The sequence below is a fragment of the Lontra canadensis genome, unplaced genomic scaffold (assembly GCF_010015895.1).
Source record: "Lontra canadensis isolate GAN:19392208 unplaced genomic scaffold, GSC_riverotter_1.0 scaffold5, whole genome shotgun sequence".
Taxonomy (NCBI): domain Eukaryota; kingdom Metazoa; phylum Chordata; class Mammalia; order Carnivora; family Mustelidae; genus Lontra; species Lontra canadensis.
The window spans coordinates 42,208,553-42,230,452 of NW_022630999.1; the positions used below are offsets into that span (position 1 = coordinate 42,208,553).

Consider the following 21,900-nt stretch of genomic DNA (forward strand, 5'->3'; position numbering starts at 1 on the left):
CAGATTCAAGATTCACTAGAAAAAATAAAGATGGCCAGGAATGGGAAAGTTCCCCAGGGACAGTTTGTGTTATATTGGAAGAAGACTGTCTAATGAAGCAGATGGGGAAAATAATAGTTTTAATGTGGTTTCAGATTTGATAGAAGGTATGAATAAAGGATCTCTGGGCAAAAACGAGAATCTTGTATGGTTGACTAGAAACTTAAACTATTTCTGTGTTTCATATATACTTCTCTGAAAATTTTCTCTCCAGATCATTTTGACAGAGGTGACTAAACATGTTATTTACCAGATTGACTGGGAAAATGTTTTTTACTAAATAAAAATATTTACGTTTAACAAAATAACAAAATTTTTAAAAAATCAATCTGCAACCTAATTTTATTTTTGATCTTTAGAACTAATTCATCTCCCATTATTTTAAGTATTTATCTGTTATTTTATTGCCATTATAAAAGTTAAAATATATTTATCTAATGTAATTTTTTTTATTTTAATTATATTCTGAATCAGCATGGGCATTAATCATGACAATGACCACCCATCATGTGCTGATGGTCTTCATATCATGTCTGGTGAATGGATTAAAGGACAAAATCTTGGTGATGTTTCATGGTCCCGATGTAGCAAGGAAGATTTGGAAAGATTTCTAAGGTACAAAGGTCATTTACCATTGTTGTATTGTCAATGTTTACATGTGCCTGCTTCTGCTACCAATGAAGGAAGGTGGCACAGTAGAGTGGAAAGGACACCAGATTAGGGATCAAGGCAGTCTGTTCCAACAGTGGCTCTTCCACTGACTCATAGTGTGAATTGGAACATATTATTTAACCCATCTGCTTCTTAGTTTCCACATTTTCTTATAAAAGAATGAGCAAGGCAATTTGTAAGGTTGGAAAATTATCTGTCACAGTATTTAATTGCCTCTTCAAAATTTCCCATTGGAAATGTTCTCATTGCTCATCATTCAGCACATCTGTTATCACAAAGAACCTCTTTAACAAAAGCTCCACCCTTTCATTGTGATACTTCTAAACTGATTTTTTTTCATTAACACATTGTTGTCACCATTTTAATTGTCCTCATTTTCTTCTTCCCCACTTTCAACAGCAGGAGCAGTTTCTCTCTGGTTGGAAAAAGAAATGAAAAATATTATTATTGTTCTAATTTTCATTTTAAACCCCCTGTTATTTACTTATCCCTTTGGTAATAAAGGAGCAGCTGAAACAGTACATGATATACAAAGTAGCTAGTGAGTGAGAGATGCTTCAAGTATCTGCAAGTCTCATGAAGATAGAGATAGAGGCACCTAGCTAGCCAAGTTCACTATAGAGATAAATCTTATTCAGGTTTCCACACCATTTCAGTTGGCAAGCCTATTTTTTCTGTTCAATGAATATTAAAATCCACCAAAACATAATGTTTTCTGCCTTACCACAACTCTGGTGTGAGCTATATGCTGGACATTCTGTGATGGTGTAGAGAACAGTATACAGAACGTGTAGTATGTGAACTCACCACCTCACTGCAACAGTAACCCTTGAGTAGTTCCTAAGGAACATAAGTGATTTTGTATGGTGGTCTTCACAAGAATCAGATGCATGATAAAATTAAATGTCACCTCGTAAATGAAAGTTGTATTACAATGTCAAGTACTGAAATATCTATAGTTAATACTCACTTGACAGAGCCTTCCATATATTCTCTTAGTCCCCAAATATAATTGATTTCTTACCTTTATACATTATTTTTGAGCAAGTTACTCTCCAAGTCTGTTTCCTCATCTTATAAGTATGTATGGTAATAACCACTTTACCATGTTATATAGATTAGCTGAATTAATCCCTATGAAAGAACTTTATAATCCAAAACATTCTGTTAACTTGACTATTATTATTATTAGAATTATCTTACATAGTTGTACATAAATGATTCTCATATGGGCATGCTTTCTATGAATATTCAGTAGAACTTATAAATCAAAGTAAGAACATATTTTTAACGTTATAAAATTGTTTCCTGTTGCTATGCTAATTATAACAAGTTTTTACATGAAATTCAAAATTTTACACGTATGTGTGTATTGCCAGGTCAAAGGCCAGTAACTGCTTGCTACAGACAAACCCCCAGAGTGTCAATTCCGTGATGGTTCCCTCCAAGTTGCCAGGGATGACATATACTGCTGACGAGCAATGTCAGATTCTCTTTGGGCCATTGGCTTCCTTTTGTCAAGAGATGCAGGTAAGGGTTGTGTCCAGATGTGATTGTTTAAGTGTATGTTCACATTCATTGTTTAGAAGCATTGACTGGAAGTGGGAAAGATTACTTTATTTCAGAGTTTGTGGCTATTTGGAGAGCACCCCAATCTTGGAAAGAGAGATTTTCTAAGAAAAGATTACTGCAATTTTTCCCCTGGCACTTTGGAAGTGATAGAAATAAGGTGTGGACATTTAATCTAAGTCAGGAAGGAATGACCCAAGAATTTCAATTTTAAAAATGGCACTGAAGCCGGGGAAATATTTCTACTGTGCCAGTTCAGTGCTTCAGTTTTAAAGCTCTTCCTTTCTTACATGCTAGGGAACCAGATAAAAATATACCAAAAATGATACATGAACATGTAATTGCAGAGGAAAACTTTTATCTTTTAACCCTGGAAATAAAATGTTAAAAATATGTTCTACCAGGACAAAAACTAGAGAGTACATTTTTAAATAGCTAAACTACAGGAAAGGGGTAAATATGTGGGGTAAGATACATGCTGTTAAGCAATGTATTAATATTCAAATGGTCACTAATTACTCAAAGAGCCCAGTGGTAGCAGTATAGAAAATATGAAGTCTGAAAGATTGACCAAAATGACCTTCTTGACTGATGTAAGAATTTTAGCTCTTCTTACTTTCCCTTCTTTCTTTTGGCTGCCCATCCCCTAACCTCCCATCTATTCCCACCTTTTCTCAACACACACACACACACACACGCACACGCACACACACACTTTGTATTGCAGGAATATACTGATAGTCATGCTTAGAGTAAGTTGGTAGCTGTATTTCATTCTACCTAAGTTTCTGTGATTGCCTCAAAGGACTTTGGCTTTGTTGAAGAGAATGCTGTTTTGGAGTACTAGCAGCATAGTTCAAATCCTTTATAAGTAAAAAAATAAAAGCATGCAGCATATGAAATATTTGATGCTCTCTCTTCTTTGTAGTTTTATCCAAGGAGTTGTTCACTTGTTATTTTCTTCTTATCCATTTCCCACATCAGTGGGTAAGCTCCAGGAGGGCAGAGAGCAATTTCTCCAGCATCTAGCCCAGTGGCTGGCACATGGCGGGCACTCAGTGAGTGACTTTAGATTAAAATAAGTGAATGTATGGAGGAGTTAGAGCTGGGTTAAATGTGACATGTCGAAGGAAGGGTAGACTACAGAATCCATCTAGCAATAGTGGACTCCAAAAGGAATTGTTGGCAGTGTGTCTGGGTGGCTCAGTCAGTTAGGCGGCCGATCTTGCTTTCGGCTCGGGTCCTGATCTGAGGTTGTGAGATCAAGGCCCGCATCAGGATCCATGCTAAGCATGGAGTCTGCTCGAGATTGTCTCTCTCTGCTCCTCCTCCCTCTCTCTCTCTCTGCTTGAGATTCTCTCTCTGCCCTTCCCCTCTCTCTCACACACATAGATGTATAATCCTTTAAAAAAAAAAAAAAAAAAAGGATTGCTAGTGTATGTGTGTGATTGTGACCTGGTTCCCAAGGGTTTATCTGGTGGCAGACCTATGGGGCCCTTGGAACTTAGCATGAGGTGTGATGATTCAACAGTAGGTAGCTTGGCTCTGTACATCTGGCCTGGATACAACCCTGAACTTCTTATTCACTCTGCTTTCATTCTGGGCCTTCATACAATCAAAGAGTGGGTTATAGTCCTCTTTCTTAAATCTTCATGGCAAAATGAATGTTTTGAGGTACATTTCCACATGCTGAAATTAGCATTGTTTTGGAAAACAGACTAGGCTGTTTCTGCTTACCATTGTAGTTTCAGTTCATGTGGTATAGAGAATTGATTACACCGATAAATGTAAAATTTTCATGTTTTGTAAAGTACCCCAGATGTTAGAAATACTCTGCAAATGATCAACTGCAAACATGATTTTGGTAAATTTTAGATTATTTTTCACAAATTTTTTTTAAAGATTTTGTCTGTTTGACAGAGAGAGATCACAAGTGGGCAGAGAGGGAGAGAGAGAGAGAGAGGGAGGAGGAAGCAGGCTCCCTGCCCAGCAGAGAGCCCGATGTGGGACTCGATTCCAGGACCCTGGGATCATGACCTGAGCCAAAGGCAGAGGCTTAACCCACTGAGCCACCCAGGCAGCCCCCACAAATATTTATATTTAAGAGCTTTTAGAAATTATTTTGTATTGCAGTTAAACTGTACTAATACACATTCTACAATATTTTGAACTCTCAAATATATGCCACATAGTACGTTAATTACTTATAGTTATGATCTAATTTGATTCTTATAGATATTATACGCCATACTCACTACTCAGTTCTGTTTTACAGATAAAAATTTGAGGCCTGGTGCACCTGGGTGGCTCAGTGGGTTAAGCCTCTGCCTTTGGCTCAGGTCATGATCCCAGGGTCCTGGGATCCAGGGAGCCCACATCGGGCTCTCTGCTCAGCAGAGAGCCTGCTTCCCTCCCTCTTTCTCTCCCTGCCTCTCTGCCTACTTGTAATCTCTCTGTCAAATAAATAAATAAAATCTTAAAAAAAATTTGAGGTCTATAGAAGTTAAATAACTGTTAACTTCTTACACGTGTCGTGTCGTGTCAGGAGGGAGTGTCAGGTGCAGATCCAAACAATGGAATACATTGTAACTGCTGTGCTCTACTGCTTCTTACGGAACTCAAACTTCTTTAAAGGTTAAAATCATAGATCAGATCACACAACACCTGGGTGACATAGTCGGTTAAGTGTGGGACTCTTGATTTCAGCTTAGGTCATGATTTCAGGGTCATGATATCTTAAGCTCTACCTTGGGTTCAGCACTGAGCATGGAGCCTGCTTAAGATTGTCTCTCTCCCTCTCCTTCTGCCCTTCTTTGCCCTCACCCCATCACATGTATTCTTGCTCTTTCTCTATCTCTCTCCAAAAATAAATAAATAAATAAATAAATCATATCCTGTGTTTTAACTGAATTTGTTTCTTCTGCTATAGCACCTGCATCATCAGGTTTAAATATCTTAATTGATTTATTTTATTTTTCTAAGTTATTTTACTCTACTGTATTTTATTTCTCACTAACCTACCTGCATGGAGTTTCTTCTATCTCTGAAAATGTGTTTATTACAGGATTTTACATCTATATTTCTCAATGTCCTAGGATGTTGCTATGTTTTAAACTAGATATTTTGTAAATAAAATAAAGTTTTGGGTATTTAGAAATAGTCTTTTTTTACCTTCAGGCTTTATGTGTGTGACATTTTTATTGATAAAATCAGTTTTTTCTTTATTTCTGTGTATAATATTTATTAAAAATTATTCTTAAAACAATACCAGAAAGAATAGGACTGCTGTGGGAAAACAACACCTCTGGGTCATGGTTTGATTGAAGAATGCTGGTTGAAGTGGCGTGAACCCAGTCTTTAATAATGTTTCTGCCTTTTATTCATTGTGTAACTTTAGTCAAAACCTTTTTCTCTTTATGACACACTCTGTAGAATAAGAAGTTGGACTATATTATCTTTCTCAGTCTTAGAGCTAAGAGAATGGACTTCTCTAATTCCACAATCATTTTCTGATACAACTCTTGAAAATCACGAGTTTAATTCCAAATTAGTGCAGAGTACAGAGTGTAGTAATTAAACCAATAGAGCTATTGAAGACAAATGTAGTCACTGATTTATAGATATTTCTTGAGTTCTAACTACTTTTCAAGCACAGTTCTGTACACTAGTAATAAAGCAGGAAACAAAGACCCCACCTTTCATGAAACTTACTTTTTTTTTTTTTTTGCAAAAAAACAGGCAAAAACATTGATACATACATTTTAACAAATACATTTATAACACATTAGTTGGTAATAAGTATTTTGGAAAGGTGCAAACCCAGATAAGACAGATAGGGAGTCAAACCAGGGATTGGGAGGGTGGGGATGATGTTATTTTTCTATAGGGTGATCTAGGAAGGCCTCCTGGAGAAGGTGACATTTATTTTGATATCTGAAGGCAGTGAGAGAGCAGGCCGCGCATTTATGTCAGGAGGAATATGGAAAGAGAAAACAGAATGCTCTGGAATGAAATTTCAGTCATGTTTCAAGTTTAAGATGCTCATTAAACATCCAGCTAGAGCTGCTAGGAAAGGTGTTAGATAAAAATGACAAAGGAGAGACAGAGAAGTTGTTGACTACTGTATTTGGAGATGAGGAACATATGGAAAAACCAACAAAGAAAATTCTGAAGACATTGGTTGGTGGGAATAGGACCAAGAGAAAACAAGATCCTGAAGGCTCAATTGGGACATTTTCAAAGTGGGAATGAAAAAGCAGAAGAAAGCGGGAGTAAAAGGAAGTCTGAGAATATGTAATTGACTTGTTTTTCCCACAAGATTTAGTACTCTGTGAGTTGGAACTATCTTGAAATCCCTGAACCTACAAGTGTCAGGGGGTATAACTTAAAAGTATGAGGGAAATAGTTGTGAAGTGTAGACTTTGGAGAGTTCTCCTAGTTAAGCCACACACTTGGATGCAATGGAGTCACCATATCTACTAGTTAGTCATCCAACATTTACAAGCAAAACAAGTCTCTTAGAAGACAGGCTTGGTAACAATGAAGAAATTATCTATCAGTCCTTTTTATTACTGTCCCTCTGGCACCTGAAAGAGTGCTCAATAAATATTAGTTAAATGAAGAAGTGAATCAACTGAATGATGGAATAAAGATTCTAAATTTTCACCTATAGTCAGTCTTGGATATATCATACATCAAGATAGCATGAGGATAACCTCAATATTATTCAGTATTAACTCAGTGTTTACACAAAAACCAGCCTATAAGGACAGATGGTTTATGTTTCACATCTTGTTTGTGAGTTAATCAGGCATCCTATGATCATCCTATTTCCCATCAATTATAAGTAAGTATCAGGCTGCATGAAGTGAGGATTCATAGCAACTCATTAAAATGTTTGTCTCAGGTAGAATCTTAGAGAAAACGGTAGTTGGTCCATAGTACTTGAATTAACTAAGAAGTATGGTTTTCCATATGTATAAACAGATAGTTATACACAAGCGCTAGAAACTCCAACATAACGTATATGCTGATCTAATTAATGATGTAAATTTACCCTTAGGATCATAACTTAATGTCTGCACAGTGTTTAAAGGAATAGGTATCTATTGAGATAAAAAACAATGTTTAGACTTGTGAAACTAGTCAACCTCCAGTAATAATATCTCACTCTTCTGACTTAATGATGGCTGGTTCCTGATTCTTAAGCAATTGGTACTTCTAGGCCATCTAGCATCTTGTGGCTGAGCCAGCTCGAAAAAGCACCAAATCATTAGAGTAGCTTCCTGAACTAACTTACCCTGGCTCAGAATTCAGAGGTATGGGTGTTTCCCTAAAACAGTAAGAGTGACTACATGAGAGTTGCTTTTTTTTTTTTTTTTTTTTTTTGTGAGAAGGAAGTGTGCTAAAAATCTGAAGACCTCCAGGAGACCTAAGGCTCTGCCTTTGGTTTTGGAGTAGGCACATAGTGAATTGAATGTATATTATATCATATAGAAAACTTCCTACTTTGATCAAATCATATGGTGACTTAAAAAAGTAACGAGGGAAGTTCCAGTTTCACATTTTTCTTATATTGAATTGGTATATCAAATACAATGGACTACTAAAACGTCTCATTCGATCCAATGAAGAGGCTGGCACTGAAATGAGGAATCTTATGAAGAATTCTAGAAATCTGATCCTCCGATTTGGCATTGTGAAATTCCAGAGGCAACAAGAATTTGGACCTTAAAAGATGTGACATCAAGTAAACCTCAATGGCTAGTAATTGTTAGGGCAACTAAGAAAGCATCACTGATAAAACATTTTGTCAAGATTGAGAAGTTGTTAAGTTTTAAGTCCTTCCTTCCTATAAGATCAGTAAAACTATGGTGGGCTAGAACTTGAAGGAAATGATTCCGAATATGCTGTATTCTAATCAATGCTTCATCTTATCCTTTGAGTTTTAGCCCTGACTCGTCTGGGAGGACATGAGTTTCATGGCCACTTAATTGACTGCATAATCCAGCTGCTTCTTTTCCTAGAACTCATTTAACCCGTGACTTTTATTGACATGGGCTTTAATTTTTTTAAGTTTTCATCTTTGTAAATTGTCTATTTACATTTTCACCCATTTCTCAGTTTTCTGGCTTTTTTTGTGCTGATTTGCAGTTCTTTCTATGGTCTAGGTGAAAATTCGTTATGTCTTAGCAACGGTGTATTTGTTGTGTGTGTGCTAACTTTTTATACTTTGTCCTTTGTCTCTTAATTTTGAGGTGGACAAATCCATCAAATTCTCCCATGAAGGTTGTGTTGTTTATATTTTTTTGTTTGTTTGTTTCCTTGTTTTTTCATCTTATACACATTCTTCCCAACTTTGGGATTAAATTCTTTTATGGTACCTATCCTTTCCTTTAGCTTAAATATTTCTTTAGCACCAGAGACATTTTGGATTTTTAAAAATTTATTCATGCAGAGAAATATTATGTAATGTTGATTTTTATTACTAGGTACATACACACAGTTTTTCATTTGCTTGATCTGTTTTTTCCTTTTCCATCTTTTTATGACTTGTGCCTTAAAATCTGTTTTGTCTAGCGTAAAAACTTCTATGCTGGCTATTATTTTCCATACCTATATCTTCAACCTTTCCAGATATAAATATAACTATGTATGTGGATCTAGATCTAGAAATGTCTATTAGAGTAAAGCAGTAGCTAGACTTTCTATTTTTCTGTTTAAACCAAGGTAATAGTTTTGTGGGGTTTTTCTGTATTTTCACCAGCTAATTTAACATTTTTTATTTTTGCATTTATTTAAATTAGTTTTATCTGGGATTTTTATTCTGTCAGTCTGTTTTGTGTGTTTCATATTTATATTCTATTTTTCCTTTTTTTCTCCTTTACCACTTTCTTATAGAGAAATGATACTTCCCTCTCTATCCAAAAATCATACATTCTTGATACACTTTTATGTGTATCAAGAATTAGTTTTATCTCTCATGGTATGAGTATTACACTGGTAGATAACTTATTTTTTCTTATTTAACTTATTTAACTATTTCTTATTAACTTATTAACTATTTCTTATTTAACTTATTTAACTATTTTCTTATTTAAACATATTTTCTTTATTAACTCATCTCTTAGTAGACATCTGAGATGTTAGCTATTATGATTAAGGCTACTCTGATCATTTGTAAATGAACGTTTGTGTGGGCATGTTTTATTCTGCAATATGAGTACATTAACCCATTACATACAAACTGTGGCCTGGGAGCTGGCTCCTTGTTTTTGCAAATAAAGTTTTACTAGAACACAGTCACCTTCATTTGTTCCTATGTCCTCTCTGGCCACCTTCAAGCTACAGCGATGGTGTTGAGTACTTGCAACGGAGACCATATGGTCACAAGCCTAAAACATGTGTTCTTCGGCACTTTACATTGTAAGTTTGCTGATCATTATTGCGGGTACTCTGGATTCTGTTGTATTCCTCTAAAGAGTATCTCCTCTCCCCGACTCCATCCACATGCCCAGAATATTAACCATTAGATTCAAACTGGAAAATCTGTCTTCCCTACTGTGGACAAGAGCTCATATCTTCAGTCCACTTTTTCCTTATCTGTCCTACAGGGAGGGTGTTTTCCAGATGTATGGGTCCAGACTGGCCTGTGAGTTTTTGACAGCTTTCACCACAGCAGCTTCTGTCTTTACAGATCTAAAAAGATGGCCTCTTTCTCACTGTTGCTTTAGCCATTTAATGCCAAGCCATAAGCACAGCCCACAGTCAGGTCAACAATGCAAAGGTATTTAACGCAGTTTGTTCTATCCCTTTGGCTCCCCTAAAAACTTCCCTTACCACTGTTCATTCTCCAGAACGAGTATGAGGTGGCTTTTTGTATTCTGCCCACAGTTGATGTTTGTAATTTACAGGGTGGTCCATCTGTGGGGATGGGCAAGATTCTCCTTGCAGAAGGAGAATCTTTTTATTTTTTTATCTCTTTCATACTAGGGATTTCTGGATTTTTTTTTAATATTTCAAAGAGTTCCTTTTTATTTACATTCTTTTTCTTTTCTTTGGGGCTTCATTAACTACGTCCTGACAGTCTTCCTTTTTCTACGTTTTTTCACACTCCTTGACTTTCTTTCACACTTGCTGGTGTGTTCTGTTCAGGAGTCCTTTGCAGCTTGTCACCTCATTGGTTGGCTCAGCTTGGGTTGTGTTTTTCCCCATGTCTGCTACTCAGACTACTCATGGTACTTCTGCCACTAAGAATCTTTGGAGTAGAGGAGGGAAAAGAGAAAACGTCAAGCTTATTTGACTTCCAGGAGTCAAAATTTCTCTGTAGAAGGATAAAGCTTTTGAGATGTAAATGAGCTGCATTTCTAGTATTTCTTTTCCCACTTTGAGGAAGTTTTATAGCATTGGCTAAAATCCAATTACTGTTGTTTTCCATATTCAACATTTACTTGGATTTTATCCTCATTTTTATCAGTCTCTTCGCTCACCGTCGTTTTTCAGTCCTTTCCTATGAGATCATATTCCTTCTTGAAATACATCATTTAGAAGTTCCTTTTGAACAGATCAGTTGGTGGTAAATACTCGGTTTTTGTTTCCTTGAAAGACTCTTTATTTAACTGTCAGTCTTGAATAAAATTTTAGCTGAGTTCAGGAGTTTATATTGACAGTTATTTTTTTTCCTCTTGCCAGTTTGAATACACCATGTACTCATTTCCTGATGTGGGTGCCAAGATACTATCTTTGCCATTTTCTGAATTTTAAAAGAAAACTTTTCAACATTTCACTTTTTTTTACACTGTTTGTTGTAGAGTTTCATAGGTGTCCAGTAATTGTGAAGACATTTTTTTCAAAGGCTGGTGTGCTAAGATTTTTTTTAAAGAATAGATATTGAATTACATTTTAAGCTTTGTACCATAAGTACAGAAATCATAGATTTTAAAGTTATCGATGTACTTGATTACATTAATCAAATCTCTGATATTACAGTAACCTTGCATTCTGAAGAAAAACCCAACTTGGTCATGGCATTGCGTTTTTTTATGCATTGCTGGATTCAGCCTGTTAAAGCTTGCTTAGCGTATTTAAGTCTAGATTAATCAATTAGGTAGATTACTATTTTCATTATCTTTTGAAATCCCTGTCTAGTGTGGGTACCTAAGGGTATTTAAAAGTGTTCCTTCTTTTTCTCTTCTCTAGAGAACTTACATAAAATGAGAAACTAAATTTTTGAAAGATTGTTAGTTTTTGGACCAGCTGTATACTTTGTGGGAAGATATTTAATAATCACTTTTAACTATTTTATTTTTACAGAATACCTCTGCTTCTTTTTTTCTTCTTGAGTCCATGTTTGTAAGTTTTTAGGAAGGTTTTAAAATATCTTTTCATTTCATGTAAGTTGTCATAAGTTGTCAAGTTTATTGGCATAAAACTGTTTATATCATATTATTTGTAGAAACCTAACATTATCTGTAGTTATACCTTCATTTAATTCTAATAGTAAGGGTTGTGGGTTTGTTTGTTTGTTTTTTGTGGGGTTTTTTTTTTTTTTTTTGCCTTCTCTTTTGTCTTTCTTTTTTTTTTTTTAAAGATTTTATTTTATTATTTATTTGACGGACAGAGACCACAAGTATGCAGAAAGGCAGGCAGAGAGAAGGGGGGAAGCAGGCTCCCTGCTGAGGAGAGAGCCTGATGCGGGGCCCGATCCCAGGACCCTGAGATCATGACCTGACCCGAAGGCAGAGGCTTTAACCCACTGAGCCACCCAGGTGCCCCTCTTTTTTTTTTTTCTTAATTTTCAATTTTATTCTTTACAAAGAACTAGATTTCTGCTTTTTATTATTCCTTTAGAGTCTTTGTTTTCTGTGTTTTAAAATACCCTTCTCCCCCTTTTTCTTCTCTTCTATCCTTGAAAGTACTATGATGTTCTGTAATGGAAAATCATGTTTTTAATAATATTATTCCATACTGAATTACATTTACTACCAAATTTTAAGTTATTGAAATTGTATTTTGGAAGATAATACAAGTGGTAGAACAAGGAGTTACATGTAAAAGATTTAATTGTTACTTCCATATGGGTGCACTTAAGTTTTTTTAAATTTTTTTAATTTAAAAAATTTTTTTAAAGATTTTATATATTAGAGAGAGAGACAGACAGACAAAGATAGTGAGTGAGAGCAGGAGCAAGGGGGGAGATGGAGAAGGAGAAGCAGACTCCTCGCAAATCAGGAAGCCCAATGTGGGGCTGGATCCCAGGACACTGGTATCATGATATGAGCTAAAGGCAGCCACTTAACTGAGCCACCCAGTACCCTAGGACTTTTGTATTTTGATATAAATTTCAGAACATCTTAATGTAACTATTTACTGTAAAGAAAGATATGAATATAGATTATCTTTGAAGATAAAATTTATGATTTTTATATATGGACAACTAATGTTCCACTTAAATTATTTCATTTAAAATATATGGTATTTTCATGTAAACATTTAAAAAATCCTACTTGAGTAAAAATCCACATTCCTATTATATGCTTTTTAAAAAATTAAAATATAATGTATTATTTGCTTCAGGGGTACAGGTCTATGAATCAACAGTCTTACACAATTCACAGCATTCACCATAACACATACCCTCCCCAATGTCCATAACCCATCCACTGTATTCCTCTACCCGCAGCAACCCTCAGTTTGTTTCCTGAGATTAAGAGTCTCTTATGGTTTGTCTCCCTCCCCAGATCCATCCCTGTTTCATTTTTTTACTTCTCTATCCCCACCAACCCCTGTCCTGCCTCTCGAATTCCTCATATCAGAGAGATCATAGGATAATTGTCTTTCTCTGATTGACTTATTTTGCTTAGCATAATAACCTCTAGTCCCATCCATGTCATTGCAAATGGCAAGATTTCATGGTTTATTGATGGCTGCATAGTATTCCATGTATATATATACACCACATTTTCTTAATTCATTCATCTGTTGATGAACATCTAGGTTCTTTCCATAGTTTGGCTGCTGTGGACATTGCTGCTATAAACATTCAGGTACACGTGCCCCTTCGAATCACTACATTTGTATCCTTAGGGTAAATACCCAGTAGTGTGATTGCTGGGTCTTGGGTGGCTGTATTTTCAACTTTTTGAGGAACCTCCATGTTATTTTCCAGAGTGGCTGTACCAGCTTGCATTCCCACCAACAGTGTAGGAGAGTTCCCCTTTCTCATCCTTGCCAACATCTATTTATTCCTGACTTGTTAATTTTAGCCATCCTGACTGGTGTGAGTTGATATCTCACTGTGGTTTTGATTTGTATTTCCCTGATGGTGAGTGATGTTGAGCACTTTTTCATGTGTCTGTTGGCCATCTGGATGTCTTCTTTACAGAAATGTCTGTTCATGTCTTCTGCCCATTTCTGGATTGGATTATTTGTTCTTTGGGTGTTGAGTTTGATAAGTTCTTTATAGATTTTGGATACTAGCCCTTTATCTGATATGTCATTTGCAAATATCTTCGCCCATTCTGTCAGTTGTCTTTTGGTTTTGTTGACTGTTTCCATGTTGTGCAAAAGCTTTTGATCTTGGTGAAGTTCCAATAGTTGATTTTTGCCCTTGCTTCCCTTGCCTTTGGTGATGTTTCTAGGAAGAAATTGTTGCAGCTGAGGTCAAAAAGGTTGCTGCCTATGTTCTCCTCAAGGAATTTGATGGATTCCTGTCTTACATTGATGTCTTTCATCTATTTTGAGTCTGTTTTTGTGTGTGGTGTAAGGAAATGGTTCGGTTTCCTTCTGTATGTGGCTGTCCAATTTTCCCAACATCATTTGTTGAAGAGACTGTCTTTTTTTCCACTGGACACACTTTCCTGCTTTGTCAAAGATTAGTTGACTATAGAGTTGAGGGTCTATTTCTGGGTTCTTTATTCTGTTCCATTGATCTATGTGTCTGCTTTTGTGCCAGTACCATCCCGTCTTGATGATGACAGCTTTGTAATAGAGCTTAAAGTCTAGAATTGTGATGCCACCAACTTTGGTTTTCCTTTTCAACATTCCTCTGACTATTGGGGTCTTTTAAGGTTCCACAGAAATTTTAGGATTATTTCTTCCATTTCTTTGAAAAAAGACTGATGGTATTTTGATAGGGATTGCATTACATGTGTAGATTGCTTTAGGTAGCATATACATGTTCACAATATTTGTTCCTCCAATCCATGAGCATGGAACCTTTTTTCCATTTCTTTTTGTCTTCCTCAATTTATTTCATGAGTACTTTATAGTTTATTGAGTGCAGATTCTTGGCCTCTTTGGTTAGGTTTATTCCCAGGTGTCTTATGGTTTTGGGTGCAATTGTGACTGGGATAGACTCCTTAATTTCTCTTTTCTCTCTCTCACTGTTGGTGTATAGAAATGCAACTGATTTCTTTGCATTGATTTTATATCCTGACACTTTACTGAATTCCTGTATGAGTTCTAGCAGTTTTGGAGTGGAGTCTTTTGGGTTTTCCACATAAAGTATCATATCATCTACAAAGAGTGAGAGTTTGATTTCTTTTTTGCCTATTCATATGCATTTTATTTCTTATTGTTGTCTGATTGCTGAGGCTAGGACTTCTAGTTCTATGTTGAATAGCAGTGGTGATAGTAGACATCCCTGCCAAGTTCCTGACCTTAGCAGAAAAGCTCTCAGTTTTTCCCCATTGAGAATGTTATTCACTGTGGGTTTTTCATAGATGGCTTTGATGATATTGAGGTACGTGCCTTCTATCCTTAACCCTTTGAAGAGTTTTGATCAAGAAGAGATGCTGTACTTTGTCAAATGCTTTTTCAGCATCTGTTAAGAGTATCATATGGTTCTTGTTCTTTCTTTTATTAACGTATTGCATCACGTTGATTTATTTGCAGATATTGAACCAACCTTGCAGCCCAGGAATAAATCCCACTTGGTCTTGGTGAATAATCCTTTTAATATACTCTTGGATCCTATTGGCTAGTATTTTGGTTTGAGAATTTTCGCATCTGTGTTCATGAAGGATATTGATCTGTAGTTCTCCTTTTTGGTGGGTTCTTCGTCTGATTTTGAGATCAAGGTCATAGTGGCTTCATAAAATGAGTTTGGAAGTTTTCCTTCCATTTCTATTTTTTGGAACAGTTTCAGGAGACTAGGTATTAATTCTTTTTTAAATGTTTGGTAAAACTCCTGGGAAGCCGTCTGGCCCTGGGCTCTTGTTTGTTGGGATATTTTTTATCACTGCTTCTATCTCCTTACTCATTATGGGTCTGTTCAGGTTTTTTATTTCTTCCTGGTTCAGTTTTAGTAGTTTATATGTCTCTAAGAATGCATCCATTTCTTCCAGATTATCAAATTTGCATGCATATAGTTGCTCATAATATGTTCTTATAATTGTTTTTACTTTTTTGGTGTTGGTTGTGATCTCTTCTCTTTCATTCATGATTTTATTTATTTGGGTCCTTTCTCTTTTCTTCTTGATACTTCTGGCCAGGGGTTTATCAGTCTTATTAGTTCTTTCAAAGAACCAGCTTCTAGTTTCGTGGATTTGTTCTCCTGTTCTTTCTATTTCTATTTCATTGATTTCTGCTCTGTTCTTTATTATTTCTCTTCTCCTGCTGGGTTTATGCTTTCTTTGCTGTTCTTTCTCCAGCTCCTTTTGATGTAGGGTTAGGTTGTGTATTTGAGATCTTTCTTGTTTCTTGAGAAAGGCTTGTATTACTCTCAGGACCACCTTTGCTGTGTCCCACAGATTCTGAACAGATGTGTTTTCATTTTCATTTGTTTCCATGAATTTTTAAATTCTTCTTTAATTTTCTGGTTGACCCATTCATTCTTTAGTAGGATGTCTTTAGCCTCCATGGATCTGAGTTCTTTCCAACTTTCCTCTTGTGATTGAGTTCTAGCTTCAAAGCATTGTGGTCTGAAAATATGTGGGGAATGATCCCAATCTTTTGATACTGGTTGAGACCCGTATTGTGACCCAGGATGTGATCTCTTCTGGAGAATGTTCCATGTGCACTAGAGAAGAATGTGTATTCTGTTGTTTTGGGATGGAATGTTCTGAATATATCTGTGATTTCCATCTGGTCCAGTGTGTCATTTAAAGCCATTATTTCCTGGTTCATCTTTGGCTTAGATGATCTGTCCATTTCAGTGAGGTGAAGTGTTAAATGCCCCTATTATTATTGCATTATTGTTGATGTGTTTCTTTGATATTGTTATTACTTGGTTTATATAATTGGCTGCTCCCATGTTAGGGGCATAGATATTTAAAATTGTTAGATCTTTTGTTGGACAGACCCTGTAAGTATGATATAGGGTCCTTCCTCATCTCTTATTATAGTCTTTGGCTAAAAATCTAATTTATCTGGTATAAGGATTGCCATCCCAGCTTTCTTTTGATGCTCATTAACATGGTAAATTGTTTGCCATGCCCTCACTTTGAAACTGAAGGAGTCTTTAGGCCTAAAATGAGTTTCTTGTACGCAGCGTATCAATGGGTCTTGTTTTTTTATCCATTCTAATACCCTGTGTCTTTTGATTCGGGCATTTAGCCCATTTACATTCAGGGTAACTATTGAAAGTTATGAATTTAGTGCCATTATATTGTCTGTAAGGTGATTGCTACTGTATATTGTCTCTGTTCCTTTCTGGACTATTGTTTTTAGGGTCTCTTTTTGCTTAGAGGACCCCTTTCAATATTTCCTGTAGGGCTGCATAGGTATTTTCAAATTCTTTTAATTTTTGTTTGTCCTGGAAGCCTTTTATCTCTCCTATTTTCAATGATAGCCTAGCTGAATATAGTATTCTTGGCTGAATATTTTTCTTGTTTAGTGCTCTGAATATATCATGCTAGTTCTTTCTGGCCTGCCAGGTTTCTGTGGGTAGGTCTGCTGCAATCTAATATTTGTACCATTGTATATTACAGACCTCTTGTCCCAAGCTGCTTTCAGTATTTTCTCTTTGCCACTGAGACCTATAAGTTTTACTATTAGATGATTTATTTACTGATTTTGAGGGAGTTTTCTTTGTTCTTCCTGGATTTTGATGCTTGTTCCCTTCTCCAAATTAGGGAAATTCTCTGCTATAATTTTCTCCAATATACCTTCTGCCCCTCTCTCTTTCTTCTTCTTCTGAGATCCCAATTATTCTAATATTGTTTCATTTTATGGTATCTTGGATTCTTCCTTCATGGTCCAGTAATTGTTAGTCTCTCTTTTACTCAGCTTCTTTATTTTCCATCATTTGGTCTTCTATACCATGAATTCTCTTTTCTGCCTCATTTGTCCTAGTAGTAAGAGCCTCCATTTTTTATTGCACCTCATTAATAGATTTTTTTAAATTTCAACTTGTTTAGATTTTTAGATCTTTTATTTCTTCAGAAAGGGATTTTATTTCTCCAGAAAGGGATTCTCTAGTATCTTCCATGCTTTTTTGAAGCCCAGATAGCACCTTGATAATTGTCATTCTGAACTGTAGTTCTGAATATAACTAATGACCCTATTGATTAGGTCCCTAACCTATCGGTAGTGCCTCTTTTTTTTTTTTTTTTTTGAGATGAGTTTTTCTGCCTTGTTGTTTTTTACAGATATGAATAGATGAATGAGAGAACAAAATACTGAAAGGGTAAAAATGACCCCAGAAATATATACACTAACCAAATCAGAAGAGACCTAAATCTGGGGAGGAGAAGAAAGGGGTCGGGTAAAAAAAAAAAAAAAAAAAAAAAAAATATATATATATATATATATATATATATATATATATATATATGCTGGTGAATAGAACAGAGCCACACACTTGATTTTGTTGTATTTTGGTCTGTTAGAAGAAACTGTCTCCCAAAATTTTAAAGAAAGAAAAACATATATATATATACAAACATAAGGGTACACACAGCGAAGGGATGGAATATGACTGTAAAGACAAAAATTTTAAAAAGATTCTAAAAAAGGAATTGATAAATTGGTTTAAAAGAAAAAAAAAAAAGGAGGAAAGAATGTGATCAGGCTGGAGATTAGCACAAAGCCATGCTCTAGATTTAGTGTATATTTTGATTAGAAGAAACTGTATCCCAAAATTTTAAAGAAGGAAAAACCTGTATGTGTACAAAAAAAGAAGGTTAAATACAATGAAGGGATTGAATAAGGGTATAGCAATGAAAATCTAAAAAGATTTTTTTAAAGTTATTGATAGGATGCAATAGTTAAAAAAATCATTAAAAAAGGGAGCAGATAAAATAATAGAATAAGAAAAAATATAATTTAAAAAATTTACTTTGAAAGACTAAAAAATCATGGGGAAAAAACCATGTATTCAATGTGGCTTACCCCTGTAGCTCTGATGTTTTGCAGTTCTCATTCATTGGTGAACTTGGTCTTGGCTGGGTTTTCTTGCTAATCTTCTCAGGGAGGGGCCTGTTGCAGTGATTCTGAAATGTCTTTGCCCAAGGCGCAATTGTACCGCCTTTGCTAGGGGCCATGCTAAGCAGTCTGCTTGGTTTCACTCTCTAGAGCTTTTGATCCTGAATACTTTCTGTACAGTTTGGGAGGATAGGAGTGAAAATGGCGGCCTCCCAATCTCCAGCCCAGAGGAGCCGAGAGCTCGGAGCCCCACTCCTCAATGCACCCTCACAGAAAAGCAGTCAATCCCTCCCATCTCCCTGGTCTCTGGCCGAACTCTGCTCTTACACAGCCTGTGACCAAGCATTTCTTTCTCTGGCACACGGCCTCATTGGAGTCTCCAAACCCAGCAGATTCTTGCTGCATGCTCCTGCACTCCTCCTGGAGGAGGAAAGAGTGGTTCTTTCCGGATCTGCCACTTGGGGGTCCCTGCTCGAAGAGCAGTGGTCTGATTGTGCCTCGGATCATGGTTTAAGGTAACCCTGAGCTGAGAACCCTCCACCTTGCTCCATCTCTGCAGCCGGATTCCCCACTCCAATACCTGAGAGCTCTGCCACATTCAGACACCCCTTGTCTTTTTGCCACCCCGTGGGTCCTGAGACCACACTATCCCCACAAGTGTTCCACTCCCCGCTTAGCCTCTAGATCAAAGTCCCTCAGTGGAGCAGACTTCTAAAAGTTCTGATTTCACCGGCCCCTCCCTCCTGCAGTCTCTCTTAATATATATCAATTCGGGTTCACTTCTCCACATGTTTTACTTCCCGAAAGTGGTCACTTTTCTGTTCCTAGAATTGCTGCTCTTCTTCTCTTCTATCTCCTTTTGAATGTGTAGGTGGTCAGAATGGTTTGATAACTACCTAGCTGAACTCCTGGGATCCGATGATATTTAGGTCTTCTCCCCCAGCATCTTGCTCCTCTCCTTGTTATATGCTTTTAATGGTCTTTTCTCATTATGGAAGAATTTTTTTAAAAGAATATTACATTATTATTTATTAGCTTTCTAGGAAGAACTGAGGTGTGAAGTTCTGTCCTGGGTTCCTATGGAAAGCATTTGAAGTTTAAAAGTTCTTTTCTTAATTGATACATTAAATTCTTCCAGCAATTGAGTTGCAAAAAATATTTGACTCTAACTTAACATACACGGTAGGGAGCCTGAGGCAGGGATGGATCTCAGGGCACTGAGATCATGACCTGAGCCAATATCAAATGTTGGACTCTTAACCAACTGAGCCACCCAGATGTCCCTTGCCCCTTTATAGTATCCTTGTAATATCTTAAGAAGGGCTTGATATTGGCCCTCATATCACACATCTGAGATACTCTACTTCTTAAGGTGGAAATAGTCCATTCCATTTCTTCAACATTTTCTTGTGTTACTTTTGACAGTTCAGTTTGAAATCCTGAATCTGAGTTATTTTTAAGAATGAGGCTGTAATTTACTTCCCATAAGTTCCTTGGACCTGCAGAATATAAAGTGTACAGAGATCTCCTCTATGAGAGATTTATTCTAAATGATTGTGCTTATCTTGAAAAGTTGCCAAGTCTGCTTTCATTCTCCCAGTGCCTGAAGTGGGAATCAATTAGAGTACCTGCTGTTATGAATAGCAGATAATGGTGGAAGGTCAGAATTTAGACCACCAACAGGTGTTCAGTAACCAGTATTATGACAAAATAACAATATACAAGATTTGCTTTTTTTTGTTCAATATGCACTTCAGTATGCACTGGTTAACTAATGAGCCTGGCAAAAATAACTCGTGTTATGATACAACTAAACTTTATGGAATACACATAAAGCAAAATTGTTCTTTGTTGGAAAATTTCACATTTGATCCCATGATTATAAGACATCCTTAACAAAGGTATTAAGGGGAAAAATACATTTAAGAACTATGATCTTAGGTTAGAGATCCATTAATTCAAATATAAATGTGTGCACAAATGTACATGATAAACAACCTGTTAACTTGAAAGGGTCTAAAATATAGCAGAGTAGCAATTTGATTTAGACATTATTGACATTCTTTAAAATAAATCCCTGGATGAAGTTTTGGTAAATGATTTGTGTAAACCAATTATAGAAGTTAGGCTAAATCTATAATACAATATATTTGGATGAAGTATTTTGAAGCAGAAAAGGTATCACAGCAAATAAAATAAGGTGAATAGAATATATCCCACTCTTGCCATACATTATATAATTTTTAAGAGAAATTATATTTTTAAAGAAAGAAAGAATAGGAAAATACTATTTGGAGCTTTGTAACAAATTCAGTGTTAAAATTGTAACTGACCTGTTTAAAACATTCAGTTAAATATCTTTCCCAAATATTTAATAAATTTGGGTCATAAGCTAATTTTTACTTTGCAGTGATTTTTTAGTCTGTTTTGCATATACCGGCAGAGTAAACCTCCTAAAATAGCCTTTTAATCTTCTCAACCTCCTGATCAACGGTGAAGTGGTTTCTTTCTCCCTCCAAATATGGAGTCCCTCGCCCTTCATGGTATTCAAGGTTTGGTTCTTCAATCTTTAAAATTTTGTTCCCTTTAAAATCTTGTATGAGACTGTGCCTTTCACATTGCCATGATTTCTTCTATATTGATCTGTCTTCTTCCACCTTCTCCATGTATCTGGATAGGTAACGCATCATCTTCACTATGCATTATTCTAATCATCTCTAACTGTCTCTTATGGACTTCCTATTTCTATGAAATGCAAATGTGTTCTGAGTGCTTCATTCTGTCTGTGATGATGGCCCCTAGAGCTGGGGCTTGGGTTTCTGACAGGCTTCCTTCCTGCCTGTTTTGAGTTCTCATCCTTCACAGTGACTCTGTCTTTTCTATCTTATCCCAGGATTTTTGTTATTCCCTCAAACTTTTCCCTAGAAAAGTTCATTGTATCCTAGAGATCTGAAACTCATTCAGACTGAGGTAAAAATGACTGATACCAGAAACGTACCCATTCATAGTCTGTGTTGTGTCATAGGCCAAGGCTATTTGGTGAAATAATGAAATACTAACCATGGCCTTTAAGTGTAAAGCAGAGCATTAAGTGAGGACAGGCTTTAGGACAGCAGGCACTTAATTCATACCACAAACCCATCACTTTTATTCTTCTAGCCTGGTTCATGGAATGATACAAATAATGGTTTTTAGCTTACACTTCTCTGTTGTACCTACATAATCTTAGTAGTAATCACATGTATTTTATTTAAG

At 36.1% G+C, this 21,900-nt stretch overlaps 1 protein-coding gene across 1 annotated transcript in view; it reads left to right on the forward strand.

Moving 5' to 3' along the window:
• The window catches only part of ADAMTS19 (ADAM metallopeptidase with thrombospondin type 1 motif 19), a 250,022-nt gene that overhangs the window by 138,872 nt on the left and 89,250 nt on the right, over nt 1–21,900 (forward strand). The window contains exons 9-10 of the mRNA XM_032851974.1: nt 514–654; nt 2,091–2,241. Coding sequence (XP_032707865.1) covers nt 514–654; nt 2,091–2,241 — 292 coding nt within the window. The remainder of the gene's footprint in view (nt 1–513; nt 655–2,090; nt 2,242–21,900) is intronic.